Source organism: Indicator indicator, chromosome 1 (assembly GCF_027791375.1).
Source record: "Indicator indicator isolate 239-I01 chromosome 1, UM_Iind_1.1, whole genome shotgun sequence".
NCBI classification, from domain to species: domain Eukaryota; kingdom Metazoa; phylum Chordata; class Aves; order Piciformes; family Indicatoridae; genus Indicator; species Indicator indicator.
In genome coordinates this window covers 26,865,687-26,893,146 of record NC_072010.1, presented here as the reverse complement: position 1 = coordinate 26,893,146, position 27,460 = coordinate 26,865,687, and the positions used below count along the sequence as shown (strand labels likewise).

At 39.9% G+C, this 27,460-nt stretch overlaps 1 protein-coding gene across 1 annotated transcript; it reads left to right on the top strand.

Moving 5' to 3' along the window:
* Positions 1 to 158: 158 nt before the first annotated feature.
* ALG5 (ALG5 dolichyl-phosphate beta-glucosyltransferase) lies at positions 159 to 26,636 on the top strand. Its single transcript, XM_054383176.1, has 10 exons — positions 159 to 230; positions 1,189 to 1,360; positions 3,045 to 3,091; positions 3,769 to 3,837; positions 5,276 to 5,368; positions 7,330 to 7,443; positions 8,712 to 8,771; positions 11,950 to 12,101; positions 23,314 to 23,399; positions 26,434 to 26,636. The coding sequence occupies exons 1-10, from the start codon at positions 159 to 161 to the stop codon at positions 26,544 to 26,546; spliced, it is 978 nt and encodes a 325-aa protein (XP_054239151.1). The 3' UTR covers positions 26,547 to 26,636.
* Positions 26,637 to 27,460: the final 824 nt, after the last annotated feature.

The window sequence follows — 27,460 nt, the reverse complement described above, 5'->3', positions numbered from 1 at the left end:
CCTAGGAACTCGGCGTCTGGGGGCACACAGCCGCCAGGGGGCGCCGGCGGATTTCCCTGCGCGGCGCGCGGCTGTGCTGAGTTCGCTTCCGCGTCGCTGTCGCTGCGAGATAGGGCTCCGCCCCGCGCCGCGCCGCTGCCGTGCGCCGGCCGCGGGCTATGGCGCTGCCCCTCTCCGTGCCCGCAGCCGTGGCAGCATTGGCGACCCTGGCCGCCCTCCTTCTTGTCCTGGTGAGAGCTGCTTCGTAGTCATCGGGGGCCTGGAGGGACCTCCGGGGCGGGGGCGGTACGTAGGGCCGCACGTGGGGCCATCCGGTCCCCGCCCCTGCTGCTTTGGGCAGCCCCAGGCCTGTGGTGGGGGCTTGGCGGCGTGTAGCGGGCTCCAGGCCCCTGCTATGCCCTGAGAGGGGGCAGGGGTGGCTGGGACTGGTCGGCAGCGCGCTTCGCACCGTCGCTCTGTTTCTGCAGGAGCTGGTACAGATGTGCCCATGCGAGGTTTTATGCGGGGAGTGTGGTTTTACAAGGCGTGGGGTGAAAAGTCTTGCAAAAGAAACATAAAACGGAGCATTTCATCCTTATATTATGCCTTGTAAAATATTACGGTAACTGGTTGGGAGTCCAGTTTTTGCCTGGGTGACCGAGATACCCGTGCAAGGTTGAGTCCAACACCTGGAAGGTGATACTCAGCTACCCATCAACAGTGCCACGTATACAATGATCCCAAGTAAATGTACTCCAAAAGACAAATGCTATGGATTCATCTCAGGCAGACATGAAAATGAGCAGAGCCTTATTGACATGACATCTGGCTGCCTAGTTGTGAGTAATGACATTGATTTCAGCAGGCCCGTGCAGGATCAGAGGAAACATCAGCCTCTGGAGTGGTAGAGGTTACTTGGGTGAAGGGGAAGTGTGGCATGGACTGCAAGTTTGGAGGCATCTACATGCTTTGCGGTTGAGAACAGCAACAAGCCAGTGATGCTGACAGGGGTCAAAGTAAATGAATTGGAGTATTCAAACTGTATGAGAAGGTTTAGGTTCTGTGTGGTTTGATTCGTGGATAAAGTCCTGCACTGACCCACCTCATTACTGAAATAATGAGGTTGGTTACCCCTTGCAGTACGTTGAAAAGGTAGGTAAACCTGTAATAGACTGGTCAATGATTTTTCTCATTTCTTTTTCATCACAGGTATGTATGATTGCTCATGTAACTGCCAGAAAAATGCCAACCCTTCACCGACATGAAGAAGAGAAATACTTTGTAAATGCTGAAGGCAGGAAAGAATCTGTACCAAGTATACATGATCCCCCTGCAAAGGAGCTCTCTGTTGTTGTGCCTTCTTACAATGAAGAAGACCGGTGTAAGATTTTTCTTGTTTTGAGAAAAAGAATAAAATCTATCTGTTTTTACTCTAATAATACAGAGGTCAGTTTATATTAGGAGTAGAGTCTGGCAGGCCAGATTACATATCTGATTTTGGACACAGTTTCCAGAAAACCATCCAAGAACATTGAATTTCAACATTAAGACACTGCGTAACTTAATTGCTGCTGCTAAAAGTAGCATGGGGCATATGTAAGAATCCTCTTTATTTTAATGAAGTTCAAGCAGGATGGCTGCTCATTGCCCTTGTAAATGCTGTAAGGCAGGAAGTAGAAGGTGACTTTTAAAATTTATTTGAGAGCTTCCCACTCTGTAAACAACAGCAGCAGCTTCAAACAAGCAGAACAAAAGGATCATCTGGTTGATTTCTGTTTGACTTGGCCATATATGCAAGCACCTGAGAGTAAAAAGTGAAGGCTTTCAGATGGGATAGAAATAACCAAGCTCTGAAGCTGTACTTGAGGTTGACATGGTAGCACCTATTGTCATTCCTTTTCTTGGCAAGTGAGAAAAATGAGCTATTTGTGATTCCATTAAGAGAGATGTTGACAAATAAAGTGTAGCTGGAGATGAGGTAAGCCTGGCCCTTTCTCGAGTCTGGTGCGTTCCTCAGTCCTGGTTCTGACATACCTCTTTTCAGTAAGCAGGGTCTTAATACGTTTCATGTGATTTTCAGTTGTTCCTCCACTTGGAGATAAAACACTCACCTGAGATGTACTCAGCAATTAACATACTGTTGCAAAGACAACCATAAGGTTGAATGTCTTTTTAACCTGCAGATAAATCAGCTGCAAAAGTAGTACCTGTTTGTTGACTGAAGCATCATGGCCAGCAGCCTTAGTAAGAGAAGGCATGTAACTGACTAGTGTTAGGGATTTCTCTTGTTGCCCTCTCTGCCAGCTTGCTTAAATAGATAGAAGTCAGTGCTGGTTTGTGGAGTTACTCATGGGGAATAATTACTGATTTTCCATTAATACTGTGTAGAGAATTACATATTTCAAAATGGAAAATTGGTTCTTGTCTTTAGAAGGAATGTCTTTATCCTGTCATGGATGTGTGATTTTGTGTCCATGTCAGTGTTCTTTCTGCACTTAGGAATCATAGAATCATAGAATCAGTCAGGGTTGGAAGGAACCACAAGGATCAGCTAGTTCCAACCCCCCTGCCATGGGCAGGGACACCTCACACTACATCAGGCTGGCCAGAGCCTCATCCAGCCTGGCCTTAAACACCTCCAGGGATGGGGCCCCAACCACCTCCCTGGACAACCCATTCCAGGCTCTCACCACTCTCATGGGGAAGAACTTCCTCCTCATGTCCAGCCTGAATCTCCCCACTTCCAGCTTTATTCCATTCCCCCTAGTCCTATCACTACCTGATATCCTAAAAAGTCCCTCCCCAGCTTTCTTGTAGTCCCCCTTCAGATATTGGAAAGCCACAAGAAGGTCACCTCAGAGCCTTCTCTTCTCCAGACTGAACAGCCCCAACTCTTTCAGAACAGGACTTAGAGTTGCAGGTGCTAAGCTTGTTTGCTGAAGGTGGTGAAAGAGACAATTTGCTCAGTTTTGCTTTGTGCTTGTTATCAGCTTGCTTGTGCAGGTGCTTTTTGGTGCTTGTCCTGTTATAATCTACTAACCTGATGTCCTCCACTTTTCTTCTAGTACCTCTTATGATGGATGAAGCTTTGGATTATCTAGAAAAAAGACAGGTATTTTCATTCCACATTCAAAATTCCTTGGTTTTCTATATGCTGTGTATAGTAAGTCCGTGATCTGTTGTCTTTCTTGTTTTGATGTATGTTGAATCAGTATTACTTAGCCACTTGGAAAGATCTCTTCTTCTCTTCTATCTCTTAACTTTTTTTTTTTTTAGCTTGAATGCTGGAAAGGATTTTTAAATCAAATAAAAATTTAATATACTACTATACAATGGTTGCATGATATCTATTCAAGACAGCAATTAAAGATTAACCACACGTTTAGCTTTCTAAGCTAAATCCTAATTTGTTCTAACAAATTTCTTAAGTATGTACTTTTCATTAGGATTTGTTCTCTGAGTAAGAATCCCAGTGTGAGGTTTGTGGGTTTTATTTTTCTTAACAGTGATCTTATTCTAAGCTTTCATGTTTTGCAATTAAATTGATTTCTTAGTTCTAGATGGTAGCTGAGGAAAACTATGGCAAGTCAGTGTAATAGAATTTAGCCATATTTGATTCATGTTCTATAATTATGCCATCTTAACAAATGTACTATATCATATTGGTGTCTGTTTGCAACCCTGAATGAGTTAAAAACTGCTAGGAAGAGAAGAATGCTTATGTTTGAAAGACCTGTGACCTGCTTAAGAAATTGGATTAAATGTATTGTTTTTGTTTTTATTTTCAAGAAACGAGATGCTTCATTCACTTACGAAGTAATAGTGGTTAATGATGGTAGCAAAGATCAAACTGAAAAGGTAAGAAAAAGAAGTGTAGATAGTCAGAGGTATGGGAGGTTGTGTTCTGCGTGTGTGGAATGTAACACTGTTTTGCATTTATATCTTGGTATTTCAAGTAGTTGACAATTAATGTTTCTGAATACTTTCTGTCATTGCCCTGTATGCATTGCGGATGTCACATACATGCACATGTAATGCTTTTGCAAATACTAGTATTGATTGGCAGCTGGGAGAACTATTTTCCAACAGCTGAGATTCTAAAATTTCAAATCTTAACTTTCAAGAATTTCTGATGAAATATTCTACATGTGCATAGTGATATGAACCTGAACTTGAGGAAGCTAAAAAGCCTTCTAAAATAGCTGGTTTATGCTGTGATTGACAGAACAGTGGGCATAGAATCATAGAATTGTTAGGGTTGGAAGGGACCTCAAGGATCATCCAGTTCCAACCCCCCCTGCCATGGGCAAGGACACCTCACACTACATCATGTTGCTCAGAGCCACATCCAGCCTGCCCTTAAAAACCTCCAAGGATGGGGCTTCTACCACCTCCCTGGGCAACCTGTTCCAGTGTCTCACCACCCTCATGGTGAAGAATTTCTTCCTAGTTCTTTCCCATACCTTTTGTGGCATTGTTCATTTACAGATCTCCATGCCAATTGTAGTATTTTCAAAATAGTTCTGTGTTCTGCTGCTTCGACTTTGCTATGTGTCACTGGAAAGGACCCATAGCCAGCTGGCCAGCTCCAGGACTTTTTTTACTATTGCTTGGAAAATGTTCCAGTTAGCTACTAAAATGAGTGCTGCTTTTTCGTTAACTTCCTGTAAGCTTGTCCATTAAGGACTACTCATATGTGCTTTTTGACTACTTTGCATTCTTTCTAGAATCGTTTCTAACTGACCACTCTATGGCCATGGGTCTCTGGACTTGCAGGAACTTGAAACAACCTTTAGAAAAAATTAGAGGATAAAACTCATGCTTTCTCTTCCTAACAACATGGTACACAATTTGCACATTCCCAGAGCGTGAATGGGATTTTAGGTCACTGTGAATTTTTTTTTAAAGCTACGGGTAGCAGCAAGATGAGAAATAGGTAGTAGTAGTAGAAAATTATTTCTCATTGATGGTGTTGTTAGAAAAGGTCTGTAATGCTGTGATATAAATTCCATCAGTGTTGTGGTTTTTGGACTTTAATGAATGGGGTTTAGAACCGCTTGGGGGACTATCCTGTTCTCATTGAACACGACAAGCTTCTTCAGTCTTCTTACGTTGACTGTGAACTGGTTTTTGTTTTCCCAAACAGACTCCAGCAAACACTGGCAGTGTGTTTGTGCCGACTGACGTGGTTATAGCTCTGTGCTATTAATGTATTTTTTTTAAAAGGGTGAGCAAATGTAAACTTCTTCCTTGATTCCTGTTTTCGTTTTATGCTGGTTTTTTGTGTGTCTATCAGGTTGCAATGAAGTACTGCAAGAAATATGGAAGTGACAAAGTGCGAGTGCTTTCTTTGGTAAAAAATCGAGGGAAAGGAGGAGCAGTCAGGATGGTAATTGATACTTTCATCTCCTTCTCTGTCTGAACTACCTGTGCCTAAATATGCAGAAGATAGAGCTGTGCTGATTGGCATTTTGAATTCAGTACATTAACAAAATGATTAATGGAAAACTGAGTACAAGTTCTGTAAACTAAGGCAAAAACTTTTTTTTCAAAATTTTAGATTTTGGATACAGTATTATCTCACCAGGAAGATCCACAACAAAGAAAATTTTTTTAATATGAGAATTCAAAAGAAAAAATTAGGCTTGAATTTCATGTTCCTGTTAGTTCCAATTAGAAATAGGCTGGTGTTTTAAAAACAAACAAACTAAAAAAAAAAAACCACAATAAAAAACCCAAAACAACAAAACAAACCTTACAGATTAAACTAAAGTTTTTGCTGAGAAAATAAGCAAAATCTGCAAACATTATTTATGAGGTCATACTTGTGGTTTTAAGAATGGCTTTTGAACACTCTCAGCAAAGTTTCTGTTTACTGAAGCTTACTGCTATCACACTCAACACTGGAACCAACAGAGTTTATGCTTTCTCATATTAATTTTCAAATAAATATTGTAATAAAATCATTGTGTTCCAAGTATAAAATCGCTGTTACACAGAAAGAACATGTGAATGACACCTTCTGTGAAAAAGGGCAGTATCCTCTATGAGTTATCAGTGACCGTCTTTATCTGTATTTTAAGCTCTGTCCTGAATCTCCCAGAATCACAGGTGATAGGGGTTGGAAGGGAGATCATTTCTTTCTGGAGATCATCTAGTCCAACCCCGCTGGCTGAGCAGGTTCACCTAGAATTGGTTTGCACAAAACAGCATCCAGGCAGATTTTGAATGACTCCAGGGATAGAGGTTCTACCACCTCACTGGGCAGCACTTGACCAACCTCAAAGTAAAGAAGTTCCTCTTCATGTTTAGATGGAACTTCCTATATTTATGTTTGTGCCCATTACTTCTTGTGCTGTCACTGGGCACTGCTGAAAAAAGACTGGCCCCATCCATTTGACATCCAGCCTTTGAGGTATTTACAATCAATGATAAGATCCCCCCTCAGTCTTCTTTAGTCTAAAGAGCCCAAAGTCCCTCAGGCTTTCTTCATAAGAGAGATGTACTAATCATCTTCAAAGCCCTTTGCTGTACCCTCTCAAGCAGTTCCCTAATACGTCAATTTTAATTATTTTTTTAACATTACGTTAGAACATACAGAGCTTTTGTAATGAATACAACATGAAGTTGTTTCAAGAGAAGGAGAATGATTCCCTATGTGATATATTTTTGCACTGTAAAGCAGATGTATATGCTATTATTTCCTTGAGTGGCTTTTCTGAAGTCACACATGCTTGGTTACAACAGCACTTTTGGCAGACTGCTCGTTTTTTCCAGTCTGGACCCCTTCAAAAATTGTCCAAAATGTCTGACAAAGGAATATGGTGAAAGCAGCTGTGAGACCTGTGTGTCACAAGTGTTTTGCAATGATTCTGGGGCTCAAGACTTACTTCTCACAACTAATTTGTCTCTTGAATTCCCTTGAAACAGTGTTAGGAAGAAACAGCACTGCATCCTCCTTTCCATAGCTCAAATGACAAAGAAAAGCTATCCAGTGCAGCGGCAGCTACTAATCACTGCTTCTCTGTGCTCCCCAGTAGAGCCGACTGTAGCAGCTTGTTGTCTCGTGGGATTTTGGTTTGTACAGCTTTTAGTTTGCAAGCTTCTCTGGAGAGGGATTGTTAACCTTCCATGTTCATGCATTGTCACTGTGGGATGTTACTCAGCGTGTGATTTCTCTAGATGTTACTAAAATATGCATTGATAATTGGTTGTTAGCAGTAGAATATTAAGGTTCATCTATTGTGTGGTATTTTTGAGATGCCACTGATTTTTGGAGTGCCTTGCGGGCAGCTTGAGACAAACGATGATTTCAGAGGTGTTGATTTTTACTGACTGTTTTCATTGCAGGGTGTCTTTAGTTCTCGGGGGAGAAAAATTCTTATGGCTGATGCAGATGGAGCTACAAAATTTGCAGATATTGAAAAAGTAGAAGAAGGTCTAAAAAGTCTTCAACCATGGCCTGTGAGTATAAATTCTCGTGGTTTCAGTTTAATACACATGCATACAGATGGATTTTTGTAGTTCCCTTCAACTGGAGTTTTTTGAGATCTGGTTGAAGTTCAGGATGTAAGCCTGAAGACCTAGGTGTAAACTTAGAAGCTGCTAAAGTGGGTTCTCATAAGGTAGCTCCCATAAGGTAGCTCCCAGAGAGTTCTTGCCTCCTTTGCATTCACTGTGCCCACTTCAATGCAGTCCATCATGTTCTAGCTACCATTCTTCTTTGAAGTCTGTATAAATACAATGTGTTGCCTACTCAGTTATAAACCAATTTTGTCTTTGTTAACTGTTTTGTGTTTTCTTTTTATCTGATGTCATTTTGTATTCCTTTAAGGATGCTTCTTAAATCCACCCTGTTCTCTAGAGGTTCTCTTTTCTCAGAGTTGTTAGTTTAATGACAGTATTTGGAAGAACTTTCATTGTAAATAAAAATTCAAAAACCTGTGGAACCAGGGCTCCTCCCTGTATAGTCATTCTCTTTGGGTGCCTGACTTGAAAGAACTGAGGTTTACTTTCTGCTTAGATGCAGACGAGTGAGGTACCTGCAGCTGGTTTCCCGCGGCGGGGCGCGTCGCTGCCGAGGAAGGGCCGCGGCCTGTGGGCGCCACAGGGCGGCGCTGTTTCCCCAGTGCGCTCGCTGCCCGAGCAGCCGCGGCTTCTGGGTCTCCAGCGCCAGGCCCGGCACTGCCAGATACGGCAGGTTCGAGAGGTTTGGTGGGAGAATTCGGTAGCGTCCGAATAGTGTTAACCCTTTTGTTTCGATCGCGTCGTCTGAATTAATTTGAGGTTACAGTTTTGGCCGATACCGTGGCTCCTTTTCACTGGAAGGTACATGGGTGCAACAAGTACTTTGTTATCCCTTCCACAGTGCAATATTTAGGTGAAACATACATTGTAACATCAAGTGCCTAGCGATGCTGAACACTCATCTGCGCTGTTTAACACATTCGCTGTGTGTACCTCAGAGGAGCAATGTAAGCTAAACCAGACCTGATTAATTACAGCAAATTACAAGTACGCATACGCCAAATGTAATAAAGTTTAGATTATCTGTTAATTGTAGAAAAGACTGATTTTAGCCTCAATATCCAGTAGGGAAAAAAATGCAGCTGGAGGAAACAGAAAAGTGTAATACATTGAAGTTTTTCATTAGGCAGTTCTTAGCACAAGATTCCACTGATTCAGGAAATGTTAGTTTAAATAATAGCTCTTTGATCTGTATTCCTTTGCAGAACCAGATGGCTATTTCCTGTGGTTCTAGAGCTCATCTGGAGAAGGACTCAATAGCAAAGGTTTGTTTCCATTTGCTGCTGTGTACTAATAGTCAAACACTTCCATTGTTTAAATCCGCTCTGCAGATTTTGCAATTCAATAACCAGTATTTGTGAAAAAATGGAAGCTAAAAAACAGGAAATGCATGTCCTAAATGTAGTGTGTACTCCATCATATGCAACGGATGCGTTCCAGATTTCAAACAGTTCGAACTGGTGTCAGTTAGTGTTCCAATACATGGATTTAATTTTCCTACTTGAGAACATCTTGCGAGCAGAGCTTCTAATCCCTGACAGAGAATTGGTTGCTAGCAGCCAGTAATAGTGCCAGAGTGGAAGGTAGCTGATGAGTTCCTTTTTGTTGATTCCCTTCCAGTGCAACAGCTTGATCTGCATATCTTGAAACCTGTTTAAAATGAATTAGGGATAATAGGCAGCAAAATCTTTGAAGAGTATCTCAACTCATGGGAAAGTACTGTAATTTTTCTCTGTTATTCATAGTAAAATTTCTGAGTTTTGACCACAGACAGTACTGTTCTGTGTGTGGCTCTTGTGGAATAAACAGTGATGCATAGGCGCACAGTCTTATCTCGCATCTGTTTTTCTGATGTCTTGGCAGACAGTAGTTGACAAAGCACAGGCATGGAACTTGTATTGCAACAGACGCATTGCTGGGCTAATTTTTTCAGCATCATTGGATGTGCTCATCATGTTTGAATGCTCTCAAGAGTAAGCTTTGTTTATACTGATGTTTAAAACTTGAAATTATTCTAAAATATATACACAACTACTAAAATAGTTACAAAAGTTCAGAAGAAGTTACATTACTCATGTTCAGCCTGCAAGAGATCTCTAATTTTTTTCTTCTGGTTTATCAGGTAGTCTTAGTGACTACCTAAGGTCAGTGAAAGCCTTCTTGTAAATGCTGCTGTGTGTATGTTAGCATCCTGACCAAAAAAGAATATCCAAAACTTTCTTCCCTGTCAGAAATTAGGATAAATTTTTGACATGCTACTTGCACGCTTGCAGTACAGAGTATACCTTTTTCAGCTGTGCAGCAAGTGTGTCCTGGAAATGTTGCTGCTACATGGAGACCATGTAGCTGATAAATCTGAGCCCATTGTGTAGTCCTAAATGCAGATAAACTTTGTTCAGTGCATTCACATTTTTTGTCATCTTTGAAGGTCTTGCTGCAAGAAGGAAAGGAATTGGAACAGGACTATATATTTTAATGCAAAAGTACAATTTTTAGGATGTGGTCATCCTTTGCTTCCTGTTTTATCCCATACTACTTTCTGATGAATCAGCAAATGATTAGGTAGTAATGTTTTGTTTTAAATATAGCCCATTTCAACCAACCCTCTGTCCTCAGGCTGGAAAGGAAAGCCTGCCCTTACCACGTTGGGAAGAGACTGTCAGGTAGTGCAGCAGATATTTAAAAAAAAAAAAAAAAAAAGACAGGACAGGACAGTCTGCTGAGATTTCTGCCTTCACCTAATGTTTTCTAAAACAGTAGAATGGGGCCTGTGAGAAGCAGCCATATGACCAGAATTTCATGCTATAATTCACTCTCAAGACATCAAGAATTCTGTTCTTCCTCAATAATTGTTAATGTACTTTAATGAATCCTTAGTATGACATGTATGAAGAGTCTTGGGAGTGACAGACATAATGCAGGAACTCCTTTTTCTGAAACAAGTGGACAGTTTCATCAGCTGACAGTCATGCATCCTCTTAGAGCTTCCCTTTTGGGACTGGTAGCCTTGTGTTCTTAGTCACACAGTGGTTCACCTTCATGAAGAGAGCCAAAGAATCCAAAAAAGCCAAAGAACCCACACAAAATCTGCCCTTAACTTAGGGCTAGAGCACTTTTCTAAGAGGTATGAGTTATGTTTCAATTTCCTTAAGCCAAGGGCTATTACATAATAAGCTGATCATCTTATAATTTTCAAAGTGAGGTTTGAAATTATTACATTTCAAAGTATCCCTTATCACCCAGAGATCCTTACCAGGTAAATTGTTGGCTCCTAAAGATTTTGCCTGCCGTTTGGCATGCAGTCTTAGACATAATCACCTAAATTGAGCTTAAGACCAGCAGTGAGAAGCTGATTTTGGATCACAGTTCTACTTGTTCAGGAGCTGTCTTGAAAAAAGACTAGGAGAGATGTCTGCAAACCCAGAGTCCAGCCTCTGGATTCATTGGACAAACTTAACCTGCATGATTATTATGTTAAGAACAAAAATGCAGTCAAAGAGTAGGCTAGGAGAACATTTACAAGGGCCATAAAATACATTTTTGCAAGCAACAGAACAAAAGAAGTGACTATGTAACGTTTCTGGAAATAATAAAATTAAATAGTCTTGCACAGCAGCTGTTACATTAGTCCTCTTTTCACTTGGTCCATCATACTGCCAAAAGGTGCATTCTCTAATTGAATTTCCTTAAGTGCCTTAACAATGTGTATGCAAGCTCTGGAAATCGTGCAGTCCCAAATGAAAGAAATGGGTGGCAAACAAGAAGATATGCTCCCATTTGGGGATTTTTATGACAAAAAGCTTGTGTTGCCTTTTTTATTTTTTCCCCCATTCTTGTATCAAAGCAGCAGCTGGAACATTTGTAGGTTATAATGTGTATTCTTAAGAAAAGCAATCTTTGTGCAGTCCTGCTGGCTTATTCTCTATTGTTTGTCCTGGTAATTTTTTAATTTGTTGAACCTGTTCAAACAACTTGTAGGAAAACAAGAGGACTAGAGATAGAAAAATATAATTTGTAAGTGTCCATTGGAGTAGAGCATGTACCATGCCACCTCCCTTTCCCTTCACCCTTCTTTTCCTGGGGGATTTCCCAGAAAACTATGTGGAAGATACCATGGGTGTCCCATTCGTTAACTGACATCCAGTTGCAGGTTCCTGTTCTGTTTAATAAGGCACTATCCAGAATGAAAAGCTGCTCTGGTTTAGGGAAAGCTGAAAAAAAACCACTTGGACTTCTGATAGGCCAGTATCCTAACCATGTGCTGACAAGTCTTTGCTTCACTGTAAGAATCAAAAAGTTCTGATTTTATTCTAGTGCCAAACAAAAGGAGTTTGCAAACTTTGAAACTGATCATGAAACAGAATTATTGTCTTGTAAGCCAGCTCTGTTCACTTTGATAATCACTTAAATAAAACCATCTAATGTCTTGCTTTTTGTCCACAGCGCTCTTACTTTAGAACTCTTCTTATGTATGGGTTCCACTTCCTTGTGTGGTTTCTCTGTGTCAAAGAGATCAGGGACACGCAGTGTGGATTTAAACTTTTCACCAGAGAAGCAGCCTTGCGGACCTTCTCTACTCTTCATATAGAACGCTGGTAACTTTCTTTTTTCCTTTTTTTTGTTGTTGCTGGTTTCTTCCTAACTGAACATGATTTTGAAAAAGTAATGTCAGTATTGCAGCTACTGTGAAGCGTGTGATGTCTGTGTGGAAATCCTAGCTGTCGAATTTAAACAATTATAGTACTAGTTGCTTGGCAATTTAGATTTCTTGTTATTCCCAAATCCTGGTATTTGCTAGGAATTTCATTTTTCTTTTACTAAGATGTACTTTAGGAAACAGTTGAATAATTAATTTTATTCTTTCTATTCATGATGATAGAGAGAAGAGGAACAGATAGGCTTATTAAGTTTTAATTTTAAAAGAGCATGCCACATAAACTGGAAGAAATTTTAAGACTACATTGCTAAGATTTTGAGTGCGAACAGTGGACTTCTTGCAAGTCCATTTTACTTTGGCATGTGGTGTAGAGTTATGTAGAAGTAAGATATTTTGACTTTACCTTGTGAGAGCAGTAGGTAATTGATTACAGGAGCAAATAAAAAGAAACTCCTAGGAACTCTTCTCTCTTTGCTTCTAAAAGAAATCCCACGCAAACAATTTTTGATTGTGTTGTAATCCACTCCCTATTTGTGAGAGTCCTCTTTCATTTTACAGATAGGAGCCATGCAAGCCGAGTAAGAAATGGAGAGAAGCTCTTGTTTCAGTAAGGAAAGTTAAGAGTTGCTACTTACAGAATCATAGAATAGTTTAGGTTGGAAGGGACCTTCAAGATCGTCTAGTTCTAACACCCTCCTGCCATGGGCAGGGGCACCTTCCACTAGACCAGGTTGTTCAAAGCCCCATGCAAGCTGGCTTTGAACACTTCCAGGGAGGGGATATCACTACTTCTCTGGGCAATCGGTTCCAGCATCTTGTCACCCTCACAGTAAAGAATCTCTTCATAATGTCTTAATCTCCTCTCTTTCAGCTTAAACTATCATCTTTTGCCCTATCACTACACTCTCTGATAAATAGACTGTCCCCATCGTTCCTGTAGGGTCCCTTTAAGTACTGGAAGGCTACTATGAGGTTTTCCCGAAGCCTTCTTTTCTCCAGGCTTAACAACCCCAGCATTTTCAGCTTATCCTCATAGGTAAGTTGTCCAGTCCCCTGATGATCTTTGCAGCCTTCCTGCTCAAGCAGGTTCTTGTCTTTCTTACACTGGAGGCCCCAGAAGTGGCTGCACTACTCCAGGTCTTGTCACAGTAGAGTAGAGGAGGAGAATCACCTCTCTCAACCTGCTGGTCAAGCTTCTTTTGATGTAGAATACAGTTGGCCTTCTGGGCTGGAAGCAAGCATTGCTGGCTCATGTCTGGTTTTTCATCCACCAACACCTCCAAGTCCTCCACAGGGCTGCTCTGAATCCACTCATCACCCAATCTGTATTTGTATTTGGAACTGCTCTGGCTCAACAGTAAGACTTTACACTTGACCTTGTTGAGCTCCATGAAATTTGTACAGGCCCACCTCTCAAGCCTGTTGAGATGCCTCTGCATAGCATCTCTTCCTTCCAGTGTATCAACTCCTCAACGCAGCTTGGTGTCATCGGCAGACTTGCCGCGGGTGTCTTCATTGTCACTGTTCATGGCCCTGACAAAGATGTAAACAGCTCAGATCTTAGTGCTGACCCCTGAGGGATGCTGTTAAATCCTCACAGTTCAGTGCTGCTTAACCATTTTACCTTAACCACTGCTAAAACATTTTACCTAAAATACATATCTGATGTTTGTACTTGCTGAGGGCTCAAAGTGAAAGGAAATGCTTACTCTTAGCTTATTTTCTTGCTAGAATATCTCATGGGAGAACTACTGACAGGTCTCATTGATGCAAGTGAGGAGAAAATTATGCATGGTCTTTGAATTAGTTTAGAGCTCTCTTTCATTATATTTTAGCTAGAAGAGTTCCCTTATGAGAGAGATGCAGCCATGACTGTTGGTATGTGACTGAAATCCTTTTTCCACACCATAATTTCTGTATATATACATATATATATATATGTATATATATCTCTAAAAATGTGTATATATATATATATACACACATATATAAATATAAATATCTGTTATGAATATTAAATATTTATCTCATTTATATATAAATGTGTATATATATTTATATAAACACATATATATTATATTAAATACCATAATTTCTGTAAGTTTCCTACACTACAATTTTTGCTGAAAAGGACAGTGATAGTCCCTAGGCTTAATTAAGTATAATCAAATCTTTTGTCTTCATCAAAGATCTCTTATGAGCTACTGCTTGCTGACAAGAAGCAGAATTACTGGGCAGTGTTGTCATACAAAAATGTGTGTAATCCTGCAGTCCTAGTCAATTCCAATTAGGCTGAGCTTTGGCAGTGATGGTTGAGCTATATGTGTCCTCTAGAATGAGGGTGCAACGGTAGTGTTTGTGTGTACAAATCTGATTCGTAACATGGAGTTTCTGTGCAATTGAATCTGGAATTGTAAGTAGCCAGCGTTCACAAAATTGCTTTCCTTGCTGAGTTGTTTGCTTATTACCCTAAAGAAAGCTATAGCTGAGCCAGAAACAAGATTTTTGCTGCTGCCTCCAAAAACAAACTTTCTAGATTGTCCTGTAAATTTGATGGTACAGGAATTTTCTAAACACGTGGTTAAATGTGTATGTATATCCCAGAAGTGCACATCTCAAAATTACTCTGTTTAAGTTCACTCTTGAAATGAAGGGTTTCAAGAAAAAATACTGAAAGAAACAAATAAGGATAATCGGTTGAATCTGTAAAACCACAATCTTCAACCTTACTCTTTTGTAAAAGGAAGAGTTTGAATAAAGTTGTACTTACTGGGCAGGCATATTATGTGAAGTGTTCAGGTTATTAATTAAAAAAAAAAAAAAAGTAAGCTTTCTTCTGGTACTCAGTGTCTAGCAACAAAGTAACAAATGAGTAAATGTAATTGTGTTGTGCATTATCATCTGTACCTCATTATCCAGGAAAAATGACTGTAAAAAAGGGATATTGGTAACTTATTTTGTACTAATTATATTGCTGATGGGAAGCACAGCGGATCTTCAGATCTTGATGTGTTAATTCATTGTGCTTATATGTGTTGCTAAAACATTAGCCTTCTATTTTTGGTCTTTTATTTACAGTAATCCATAAACTAATCCCCTAAGTGTTTTCCTATTTATATGAAATGTACTGGTTAGCAGTGAAAAATGTTTGTTTTCTTAGTTAAGAAAGGAATAACTCAAATTCTTCCAGGAAACGGCTCTTCAGATACTTCCAAGTCCCAAAATTGCCTAAAACAACAGCAGAGTTTTTTATTTGGCTTGATTTTTCTGCCAAAACAGGCATTGTATTACCTGCTTTTATCCTCACCTGTCCATCAGGCAATCCCTGTAGTTGCCTGCCTTTATTTTCTTGCTTACCAGCTCATTTCAACAAAATCTGGCATAAGAGTACAGATTTCACCATGGAAAGCTTTGGCAATTTTTGTGGCAACTGTAGCCCTAGTAGAAGAGAGAAACTCATCATTTCTACTGCTGAAGAACAAACTTCAGTATGGACTCAAAAGTTGCTTATCATCAGCTTCATAGATAACCATTCATGAGAATAAAGATGTAAAAGGAAAAAATCTTAGACAGTATTGTAGTTTTTGCTGGTCTGGAACAATGGTGAGTCCCTAACTGGGTCACAGAACAACTTACTCATGCTAAGGCCATCAGCAGTGGGTTGCAGAGAATGCTGTCTTGATACTGGAGAAAAGGCTCTGAAATCTGGGTTTGTTCTAACCTCTGCATCACTGCACTGAGGCTATTTGACATCTGAAGAAATTGGTTCTTTTTGGATCTTAAAACCCCATTAGTGAAGTGCAGATGTTGGGTATTGGAAGAAAAATTCAGTTCAGTATAGTCAGTGCTCAGATATGCTGGTATTAGTAGAGGAGAGTGCTGGGGAATATTCAGTAAACAGCATTTAATAGGATAAAAGCTGAGAGAGCACCATAGTCACCAAGTCTGTCAGGGGCTCCTGGACTGCTGAACTGGAGTGCGTGGTGAGTATTGAAGAGAATGAACATGATTCAGTTCTTGCAGAAGCTTCATCTGTCTTACCAGCTCAAGTTTGGTCAGGCTCAGATTTTTTGGGGATATTATGTGTTAAGTGAATTCTTATGTGAGGACATAACTATTTAGACTAAACATTAGTACATATGTAATTCATGATGTTACTATAAAATGGCTGTAAAATTGGCTATCTAATAATTCCAACCCTGAGCTGTTAATTGGTTGGACTAGAAATACAAACAGTGTACAGGACAAACACAGGATGAGGGGCAATGGTTTCAAACTAGGGAAGAGTAGATTTAGATTGGATGTTAGGAACAAGTTCTTCACCATGAGGGTAGTGGAACACTGGAACAGGTTGCCCAGGGAGGTGGTTGAGGCCCCATCCCTGGAGGTATTCAAGGTGAGGCTCAACAAGGCTCTGGACAATCTGATCTAGTTGAGGATGCCCTATCTTACTGCAGAGGGATTGGACTAAATGACCTTTGGAAGTTCCCTTCCAACCCAAACCATTCTCTGATTTGCTTCATCACACCCAGAGTGCATATATACTTGTCATCTAGGCTCCCTTTTTAGACAACAGAAGGGGCAATTTTAGGGTATAATTTGTTTCGTCCTAATAAAGGATCTAAAATACACCAGATGAAGTGCAGCTGAAAAATAGATGTTTTCTGCCCTCAACCAGAAAGTGACTCTAGACAATTTGTATAGGAACAGCTATCTTTACTGTAGATGACTGAAGTTCAGCAGGGTAAATTTGACTCCAAGTGTAGTAGTATGTAGTCATGTAACTGCATGTGTCATGCAACCATGTGTCAGGTTGCTGGTGCCTGAACTGCATCAAAAGGATAAACTATTCAGTAAATCCTGAAACTAGTGGCTTAAAAGCAAAACTACTGAAAAAATTTTGTGTCAAAGGCAGTCTCACTTTCTGGGCTGTATAGGCAGCACTCCTTGTTTCCGTAGACAGAAAGCCCCAGGAATTCTTCTCTTTGGATAAAGGAATCCAGTAGTGTCTTTGCATACAAGAGAGCAATTACCACCAAGTAGCAGGACACTGCCCTGAAGTGCTGTTATTATCAATACTGCTCCAAAAGGCAAAGCAGTACATAATCAAGAAATAATACAGGTTTTATTTCTGTCTCTCTTATCAGGCCGATAACATACCTCACTCAACGAGCAAGTGTAAGGAAGCTGAGCATCTTACACTCTGTTAATAGACAAGTCAATGTAAACAACATAGCTGTCTTGCTGCAAAGTTGGACAGGCTGAAAGATTTCTAAATTTCCATACTTTAAAATAGATATCAGACACCAAATGTAAATGCATAAGGTGCTCTCAGTGTTTCAGCAGCACCCCCAATAAAATGGAGTCTTGTGTTTCCATGTTCACCTTTCGTATGAAAAAGCAGGGGAGAGCATCAAGACCTTTATATGATCTTATGTGCATCTTTGACCATTTCAATACTAGTTTAATCATAAAGAAATAAGCCAATATCAGCTGTATAAAGAATTTAAAACTCTGTGCTTAGACCTTTACTTTCTTCTGTTTCATGCTCCTTTGATTCTAGTTGACACTGAATTGAGTATCACCTCTTTAATATTAAAAAATACCAGAAAACTTATACCACAGTTTTCTTCTTGCAGTGCTGAATTTGATTTATAGATGCTTATATTTAGGAAATCTTAAAAGCAAACTGAAACATAGAAAGAAAAATGCTGGGTGTTTATTATGGTGATAAGGATCATGTAACACTTTTTAAAGAGAGATATTTCCTTGACCGTATTGTTAATCTAACCATCAAGTTTAGAAAGCATTTGAAAATCAATAGTTGCTGGAAACTGTTTATATATTTGATACTAAGAAATCATGCTTACATCCTAAACTAGCCTTTTTTATGAGTGTTCTTGTTGACTCTTTTTGTTTAGCTGTCCTTTGGTGAGCTGGCTGCGTATATACAAATACAAACATGCTTGAAATTTACTTTTTAAACAGCAAAGTTTTGACATTAGTTCAGAATGAGAGCAACCTTTTAAACAGAGAGCATATGCTTTGTGTTTTGGGTCCTGAATCTGATTACACCACTGATCTATTTTTCAGAAATGGTTGGAGCACATTTTGTAAATTAAAACTTAAAAGCAAATTAAAAGAAATATTTTGAAAACAGACAGTTGGAATAACTCACTTTCAGACTCCAAGAGGCTCTAGTTCTGCATTTACAGTATTACTTGACCTATGACTTTTTATGTTAAATTTTAGTGCACTGGAGGAAAACTAGGAAATTAGATGGCCTTACTGGCAGAATTTTCCTATCTTAAATTTAGTCACTGATTTCTTCTGATTAAAAAAAAAAAAAAACACAAAAAAATTTTCTTCTAGACAGAAAATGTCTTTCCTTACCTAGGAGAATTAGACACATCAGCAGTTATTGTCCTGCATAGAATACTGATAAAATGAGGGGAGAACATAATATCCTGGGATGCATCAAGAAAGGTGTGTCCAGCAGATCTAGGGAAGTCCTTCTACCTCTCTACTGTGCCCTGGTGAGACGACACCTGGAATAACGTTTCCAGTTTTGGACTCCCCAGTTCAAGAGAGACAGAGACCTGCTGGAGAGAATCCAACGGAGAGCCACGAGGATGATTAGGGGACTTGAGCATCTCCCCTATGAAGAGAGACTGAGATCCCTGGGGCTGTTTAGTCATGAGAAGAAAAGACTGAGAGAGGATCTGATCAATGCCTATAAATATCTGAGGGGTGGGTGTCAGGAGGAGGGGGCCAGGCTCTTTTGGGTGGTTCACAGTGATAAGACAAGGAACAATGGGTTCAAACTAGAGCACAGAAGATTTCACTTCAGCATGAGGAGAAACTTCTTTACAGTGAGGGTGACAGAGCACTGGAACAGGCTGCCCAGGTGGGTTGTGCAGTCTCCTTCTCTGGAGACTTTCAAAACCCACCTGGATGTATTCCTGTGCAGACTACCCTCAGTGATCCTGCTCTGGCAGGGGGGTTGGACCCAATGATCTCTTGAGGTCCCTTCCAGCCTCTGATATACTGTGAGACTGTGATAATTCTAGACCTGGTTTGGTTGACACACTTTTGTGAAAAGCGTGGGATTTATGGTGATATGACACAACTCAGCAGATCACTGATTAAATCAAACTGTTATTATTTTTATCTCTAAAAATTGCCTTGTGCACTGGACAAGCCACACTGTTTCACATTTAAAACTTAAAAAACTCAGTATGAAAAATGAATGCTTATTTCTCCAGTTTGTCACTAATCCCTAAATGTCTCTGTTTAAAAACTGCAGAAAAATAAGCATTCATACTGCTACAGCAACTGGCTTTTTTCCACTCCTTGGCATTATAGACCAATACAAGCAGTGCAATTAATTGTTTTTACGTGGTTTTTGCACAAGTAGTGTCTTTTATGAACATCTCATCTGCTATGTATGTTTTATCTTGTGAAAAATATCTTCCTCCTGACAGACAGATGTGAACTTTCAGAAGCCCTGCTACAGCTAGAGCAGTACTGGCAGACTAACTCTTGAAGTCATATTTCATTCTTAAACCTCTTTGGCCGTTGAAAGTTTTCAATGCCCATTAAGAGTTTGCTGGAACAACATATCATAGATGTAGAAAAGTCAAAAATTCCAGTTAAAACAGTACAACTGAAGGCCTGATTTTGGTATTTGAAACATTTCATATTGGACCAGCATTTTAAAAAAAATTAAATCCTAGTGCTACTTTAAATACAGAATAATTTTGCAGGATAGATCTGGCCAGCCTCATCTAGTGTGGGATGTCTCTGCCCCCCTGACAGGGAGGTTGGAACTAGATGATCCTTGTGGTCCCTTCCAACCCTGACTGATTCTATGATTCTATATTTTACAAGCTGAAGCATTTTAAAGATTCAGTTTAAAAGGGTTAAATTCAATGAAACGCCTACCAGCTTGGTACTCAACAAAATTTTAGGCAGCATCTTCTTAAATTGTAATTTAACCAGAAGTACCTCTTAGCATAAACACAACCACACAGTTTTCTCTTTCTGTATTTTATACTTCATGTTTGTGTCAATTACCACATAACAAAGCCACTGTTAGATAGGGAAGCTGTTAACACTATACAATTTTGGGTGTCTCTAACTTTAGATACTTGATTTGGAGCTGAATTCAGTGAGGCTAGATCCAAACTTAGGTATTCTGAGCTGTGTCCCCCCTTCCCAGAGGCACCTACTTTCACTCTCTGCAGCAGAATCTGGTGAAGTACATGCTGTGAATAATTCCCTAGTATTCCTAACAGGGTTCTGTTAGATGTTAACTAGTCACAAATGGCTTCATGACAAAACAGATGTCTTGCACTCACCAACTCATTCACTGGTGTTACTTTGATCTCCTCTAGAGTAGGCTCCAGCTAACATACTCTTGCTTAAATGCTGACTACGGAAACTAACGCATGGTTCTTGTGTTCCCCTTGGATCTGGTGTAATACTGCCAATGTATTGAATACACTGCAGTCTGTATTGCCTAATTAACTGATGTACTATGTATGAGGTGTACTGAAAGGTGGTGGGGAACAGTGGAAGAAGAAAGTTATCCCAGCAGTGTACAACAGAAGTCATTCTCCTTTCACCTTTGAATAGTTTGGGGTTTTGGTTTTTTCCTTTTTAATTTCAGGATATGTTCACTATTACACAAATGGCAACCACATGCAACAGTATTCATGTTCAACCTGATTAATTCCTGTGCTTTTAATCTTTCCCTTTGAGCTCTGTAGTTCACCAGACTCTTTAATATTGTTATACTGTGATGTGTATGCTGACATTCCAGTAATCAGTTGTCCATAGGAATTGTTGCAAATAACTATTAGTTCACTAGGCTAATACTTTATGTAGCAATGTTTTTAGAGCAGCTCATATAGTATAGTTCATCAGACAATTATTCTGTGTCTTTTAAGATTTTTAGTTTGTTAAGCAATTAGTATTACAAAATTAGATTTAGTCTTAATACACATGACTCGTAAACATTTAAAGGTGAATACTTGGGGATTTTGGCTTACACATGTAAAATGTCAGGAAAAAATAAGGCCATGGCATAATTAATAAAATAGCATGCAACTCTTCTTTGAAGAAAATAGTGAAATATCAAGGCTGCATGGAGCAGATGCAGTTCACTGAGGTAGAAGGACCTCATGTTTATTATGTAACCTTTTTTGTGACAATTAAAAGGCCTGCGTCCTAAATCAAAATCATATTTACAAAGTGGTTCTAGATTCTCTGCACACAATAGCTGTAGTTTCTATAGATAACCTCCATTTATGCTGCTTTGGCATGTTTTAGTGCTGTGCAGAACGATATCAATAGATATCCTGTAACATACACGTACAAAACAAGTTCAGGTTGATGCATGTTTGAAAATGATTTCACCAGCAAGCCAGCATGCTGTGGTCTGTACTTCAATGGAAACCTACATGCATGTGTCATACCCCAGTGCACATTTTAAAGGGGACTTCTACTGTTGAATTCATTAATAGTTTCACAGAAATACACTACACTGCACTGCTTAAAAGAAGAGTGGCTTGAAGCAGAAGGAAATAGCATCTGAACTGGGCTAGCAACATGCTGAAGAATGTCTTTTTGCCTGCTCTTGATCACCCATCTGTCTCTTTCTACACATTCCATAGCGTTAAATGGGATTACCAATACCAACTTGAATTCAAGCATGAATGACTAATGCAATTTGGTTTATTGCATATGTCTTCTCTGATGGCAAAGATGACCTTCTTTTTTGTTTTGTTTCAAAAGAAAATTGTCTTAAACATAGCAATGACAATTTAAGGAGATTCTAAATTTAGGAAGTTATTGAGAGAAAATGAGGACTAATGTTGGACCGCACTTGACTGCCTCACAACCACAATTTCAAGACCTGTGTAAACTGTTTTGGATCATCTGTTCCATTGTCTTTAAACTGGAAATCTTACCAACAGCTGGGCTAAAACATATCCCATTTCTTAACCTTCAAGGTTTACTTCACTGGGCAAAAAAACCTTCAGTGTTTGAATATGTGTTGAATCTAGTAGAAATCAGATGTGGATGGCCATTGACAGTTTTTTCTTCAATATAGATTAATATTTTAAAAAGGTTTTATGGGAGGAAGGGGACGAGGGGCTGTTTAACTTCAATTCCAATTACTAGAACTCATCTAATACACAAAAACATCCCTACTGGCATTTAAAGATTGCAAACAGGGTGTAAAAAAAGACCTAGCAATCAATAAATCTAAGAAATTTAACCAAAAGCATCAGAATCTGTGATTTGCATTTACCCCTGTCAATAGCAGCTACTGGTAGTTTTATATGGTGGTTTCTACATGAGTATTACAAGCTGGAGTTGCCAAAACTCTTTTCTTATATAAAAAGCCTCAGCATCACAGATCCAGAACGCTCGCTTGAGCATGCATTTGCTGGAATGAAGCAAACAAACAGTTCTCTGAGAGGATTAAAAGTGTATTTTGGATAAACTGATCAGGGAGAGGCAGTTGACTTAGAGTAGGGACACTTCCCCAATTCATTTTACTGCACAACCTGCAAACAATTGTGCCAGCAACAATGACAGGTCTCTCAGGAGGGTTTTTGTGGTGTACATTAAATCATCACCAGGTAAAGTACAACTGTTGTTCAAGTTCACAGTAACATAATTTCTAATGATGCCTTTATTCTTGACTTAGAAAGTACAAGGAGAAAGCATCAGATTAGTGTAAAGCCACAGATTGTAGTTGTGCTCTTTGAAAAAGCTACTAGAAATACAGATTGCCACCCTACATTTCACTGCTTGGTCTTTAAAAATGTTGAAATCATGGTTGTGGCAGATGGAAAAGTAAGCAGCAGTCTGAACACAGCGTGACCTACACCTTCAGAAGCAGGACACAGTGAAGTACTGCTGTCTGCATGTGGGCTGTGTTCTGAGCTGTTTAGTCAGGGAAATTAATGTCCCTTTCATGTGCATCTGACAATGATATCAGATGCAGATATCATTGATACCTACTTCATAACTGAACACCAACCTCCTTAAACCAGGCTAGGGATTTAATTAACAGTGCCACCATCTTTCTTCTGGAATAAGTGTGACTGTATTTGCAATTTCCTGTTCTTCCTCAGGGCGTTTGATGTGGAACTGCTTTATATAGCTCAGTGCTTGAGAATACCTATAGCAGAAGTTGCTGTCAACTGGACTGAAATTGAAGGTAGGAAAATGGTTTATGTTCTCATAAGATTCCTTATGTGTCAACCCAGAATAAAATATCCAAGAATCTTCATATATTTTACTCAGTTTTGATAACACATAGCCTTCTTTCATAACAAATTTTGAATTTCATGTCCTTGCCAGCCTTCTGTGGTGGTATGGTACAGGGAAGAGTAGGTGAAGGGGTAGCAAGGAGCAGAAACTGCATTCCCACTGGAGACAAAAGTAGGTGGCTATACTGCTAGACCACCGCTTTGGCTCTTCTTCTTCCTGTACTGTGTTAATAAAAATATTGCAGTTGTAAAGCACTGTGCAGAGCATCTGACAGTCATTGTTTATTAACCCCATCTCACAGTGTCTTGCCTTCCAAAATTTTCAGCCCACCTATTAAGGCCTCATCTAGGGTAGCCTCTTTTCTTAAGATGTGATGTTCTTTCAGACCTGTAGGGAGGTGTCTGAGTTACTGGAAAGTACAGCTCCATACATATTTAAAGTCATATAAACATTTTGGTTAGAAAAAACCTTTAGGAACATCAAGTCCAACCATTATTTATCTCTGCCAAGTCTGGTGTTAAACCACATCTATGCATCTTTAAAATGCTTACAGGGATCAGAGATTCAGCCATCTCCCTGGGACCCTATTCCAGTGTTTGGTAACACTTTCAATGAGGAATTTTTTTCTAATACCCAAACAAAATCTCCCCTGGTGCAACTTGAGGCCATTTCCTCTTGTCCTATCACTTGTTACTAGGGAGAAGAGACCACAACCCACCTTGCTACAACCTCCTTTCAAGTAGCTGTAGAGATCAAGAAGGTCTCCACTCAGCCATATTTTCTCCAGGCTAAACAACCCCAACTCCCTCAGCCACTCCTCATAAGACTTGTTCTCTAGATCTTTCAACATCTTTGTTGCCCTTCTCTATACCTGCTCCAGTACCTCAATGTCTTTCTTGTAGCGAAAGCCCCAAAACTGAACACAGTACTCAAGGTGTGGCCTTACTAGTGCTGAGTACAAGGGGACAAACACTTCTCTACTACTGCTGGCCACACTATTCTGACACAGGCCAGGATGCTGTTGGCCTTCTTGGCCACATCACCCCCAGGTCTTTCTGGACAGCTTTCCAGCCGCTCTTCCCCAAGCCTGTAGCACTGCATGGGGTTGCTGTGATCCAAGTACAGGACCTGGCACTTGGTCTTGTTGAATTTTATACAGTTGACCTTGGCCCATCAATCCAGTCTGTCCAGATCCCTCTGCAGATCCTTTCTACCCTCAAGCATATCAACATTCCCTCCACCTTAGCATCATCTGCAAACTTACTGAGGGTGCACTCAACTCCCTCATTCAGATTATTGATAGAAATATTAGAACTTGCCCCAAAACTGATACCTGGGAAACACCACTTGTGACCATCCACTAACTCGATTAAACTCCATTTGCCACCACTCTGGATCTGGCCATCCAGTTGGTTTTTAACCCAGCAAAGCATTCACCCATCCACCATAAGTAGATGGTTTCTCCAGGAGGATGCTGTGGGAGACAGTGTCAAAGGCTTTACTAAAATCCAGGTAAACAACATCCTCATCCACCTTGTCATAGAAGGAGATCAGTTTTTTCAAGCAGGTTCTGCCCTTCGTGAACCTGTGCTGACTGGGTGTGATCATCTGGTTGCCGTGCACATGCTGCATAATGGCACTCAAGAAGATCTGCTTCATGACCTTCCCTGGTCTGACAGGTCTGTAGTTCCCCGGGGTCCTCCTTCCTACCCTCTGGTAGACTGATGCCACGTTAGTCAGTCTCCAGTCAGCTGAGACCTCCCCAGTTAGCTAGGACTGCTGGTAAATGATGGGAAGTGGCTTGGTGAGCTCTTCCACCAGTTCTCTCAGTCCCCTTGGGTGTGTGCCATCCAGCCCTATAGACTCGTGTATGTCCAAGTGATGCAGCAGGTCACTAACCATGTTCTGCTGCATTTTTGGGGCTTTATTCTGCTCCTTATCCTTGTCTTCAAGCTCAAGGGGGCTGGGTAGTCAGCAACCAACCAGTCATACTACTGAAGACTGACATAAAGAAGGTATTGAGTACCTCAGCCTCTTCCTTATGCTTGATCATTGTGTTCCCTGCTACATCCAACAAAGGACAGAGATTCTCCTTAGTCCTTCTGTTGCCAATACACATGTATAAATACATCTTCTTCTCTTTAACAACTGAAGCCAGATTAATGTCTAGTCAGGCTTTGACCCTTCTACTTTTCTCCCTGCACAGCTTCACAGCAACTTTGTAGTCCTCCTGAGTGGCCTGCCCTTCTTCCAAAGACCATATACTCCCCCTTTTGGAACCAAATTGCTATTTCTTCATAGTAAAGCCAGCTTAAAAGGTGCTGCTTGCTTCTGCTCACTTCCTCCCTACCATCAAATGCAGTTCTTCCTTTTTTTCCATTTCATGTTTTTAATTTTTGTTAATGTACATTGCATCACTTCTCCTCAACACAATCTCTAAACAACAAAGTATAATGAACTGCAGTGCTGTTGAAGGGTGCAAGTTGAGAACATCTTAAGCCAACTTGACTAGAAATGTTTCCTTTCAGTGCAGTTCCACGTGTTCATTGCACCTAACACAGACGTTGGCAGAGATGGAAGAGTGCTTCGTTCCATAGTGTGGGTTCCTTACCTTACCTGAAGTTTGTTTAAGATAATGTGGTGGTCCTCTTCTCCAAAGAGAGATTCTACTAAGAAATCCTTTGCTTAATTGTTGGTGTTCAGATTCCTCTTTACTTGATCAAAGCCAGAGAAGACGATGCATCTTGCAACATAAAAGGCATTACTATGCTGCTTGCAAACTGAAATCTCCCATCTATGGTGCAATGTGATTACTACAAAGCAATAACCTTCACAATATAAATTTTTATTAATCTTAAGGTCTAGGTTGTGGGGCTGAATATGCTGAGAATGCAGAGGTTCATGATTGCTTAAATGCATGCCTTGCCAATGCTCTTTTCTTTTAACAATGTCCTTTTGCTTTTCTTCTTCATTAATCACAGGTTCTAAGTTAGTTCCCTTTTGGAGCTGGCTGCAGATGGGCAGAGATCTCCTTTTTATACGACTGCGATATATGACTGGTGCCTGGCAGATTGAAACAAGAAAATGTAATTAGGTTATTTACATTTTCCAAATATATTATTATACTTACTGGAACATGAGAACAGTTTCAATCAAGTGAAGTGGTGATGAAAGCTGAGGTAATTCTTCATTGCTTCTGTTGTATGTTTCATTTTTGCAGTTTGTATGCATTTTATAAGATTGTCAGCAGGAAATTTATAGAAAGTTTTGAAAAGAGAAATCATTTACAAAAAGATTTTCTTATCTGGTAATCAAGTTTTTATTTTATTAAATAGTAACTTTATCATGTCTCGCAAATTCACTGAAATAAATATATCTGCTTTTGTCTTCATCATACATTTTGAATGTCCTTATACATATTAAAAAGGTGCACTCTATTCTACATTGTGCAATATCGTGTTGTGAATGACCACAACCATTTGTTTCTGTGCTACCTGGAAATACATGACCATATGGCCGCTTGAAGTTATCAATCATGGTTCATGCTGATGCATGTTTAGATTCAGTGTTATGGGAAACACTAATGGGTTTTACTGCATTGTAACAGTCATCTTCGTAAGGCTGTTGTAAGAGCTTTCAGTAGTCTCTTGACATTCCAAACATTTTGTCTGAAGCTGAAATAGTTTGTCTGAGATGAAATTCTGCAGGTTGTCTCCAGAATGTAGAAGGTCCAAGAGAAAGCATCATTTAAAAATGTTGTCTTTTTATAAATATGTTTTGTTCATATGTACTAATTAATACTGCATGCTCAAGGCTACCAGTCCTTGGCATATACAAATCTGTAGTAAAAAAGGTATGGAAATCCAATTCAGAGCATACAAAATGAGATCCTGCGTGCACTGGGGGTCTGTGCATTAGCAATGCCAATCTGACGTTGTCAGGTTTCAAATGAGGTAAGAGAGGAAGGGATCTTGAGTCTTTCTTAGTATTGTCATACTCGGTTACAGT

What these genes read in the sequence shown, in the direction of transcription:
- ALG5 (XM_054383176.1), top strand. Translation starts at nt 159, where the DNA reads ATGGCGCTGCCCCTCTCCGTGCCCGCAGCCGTGGCAGCATTGGCGACC. An exon ending in AGAAGGACTCAATAGCAAAG is followed by an intron (nt 8,772 to 11,949) that starts GTTTGTTTCCAT and finishes TTTTGTCCACAG; the next exon opens with CGCTCTTACTTTAGAACTCT. An exon ending in CAACTGGACTGAAATTGAAG is followed by an intron (nt 23,400 to 26,433) that starts GTAGGAAAATGG and finishes CATTAATCACAG; the next exon opens with GTTCTAAGTTAGTTCCCTTT.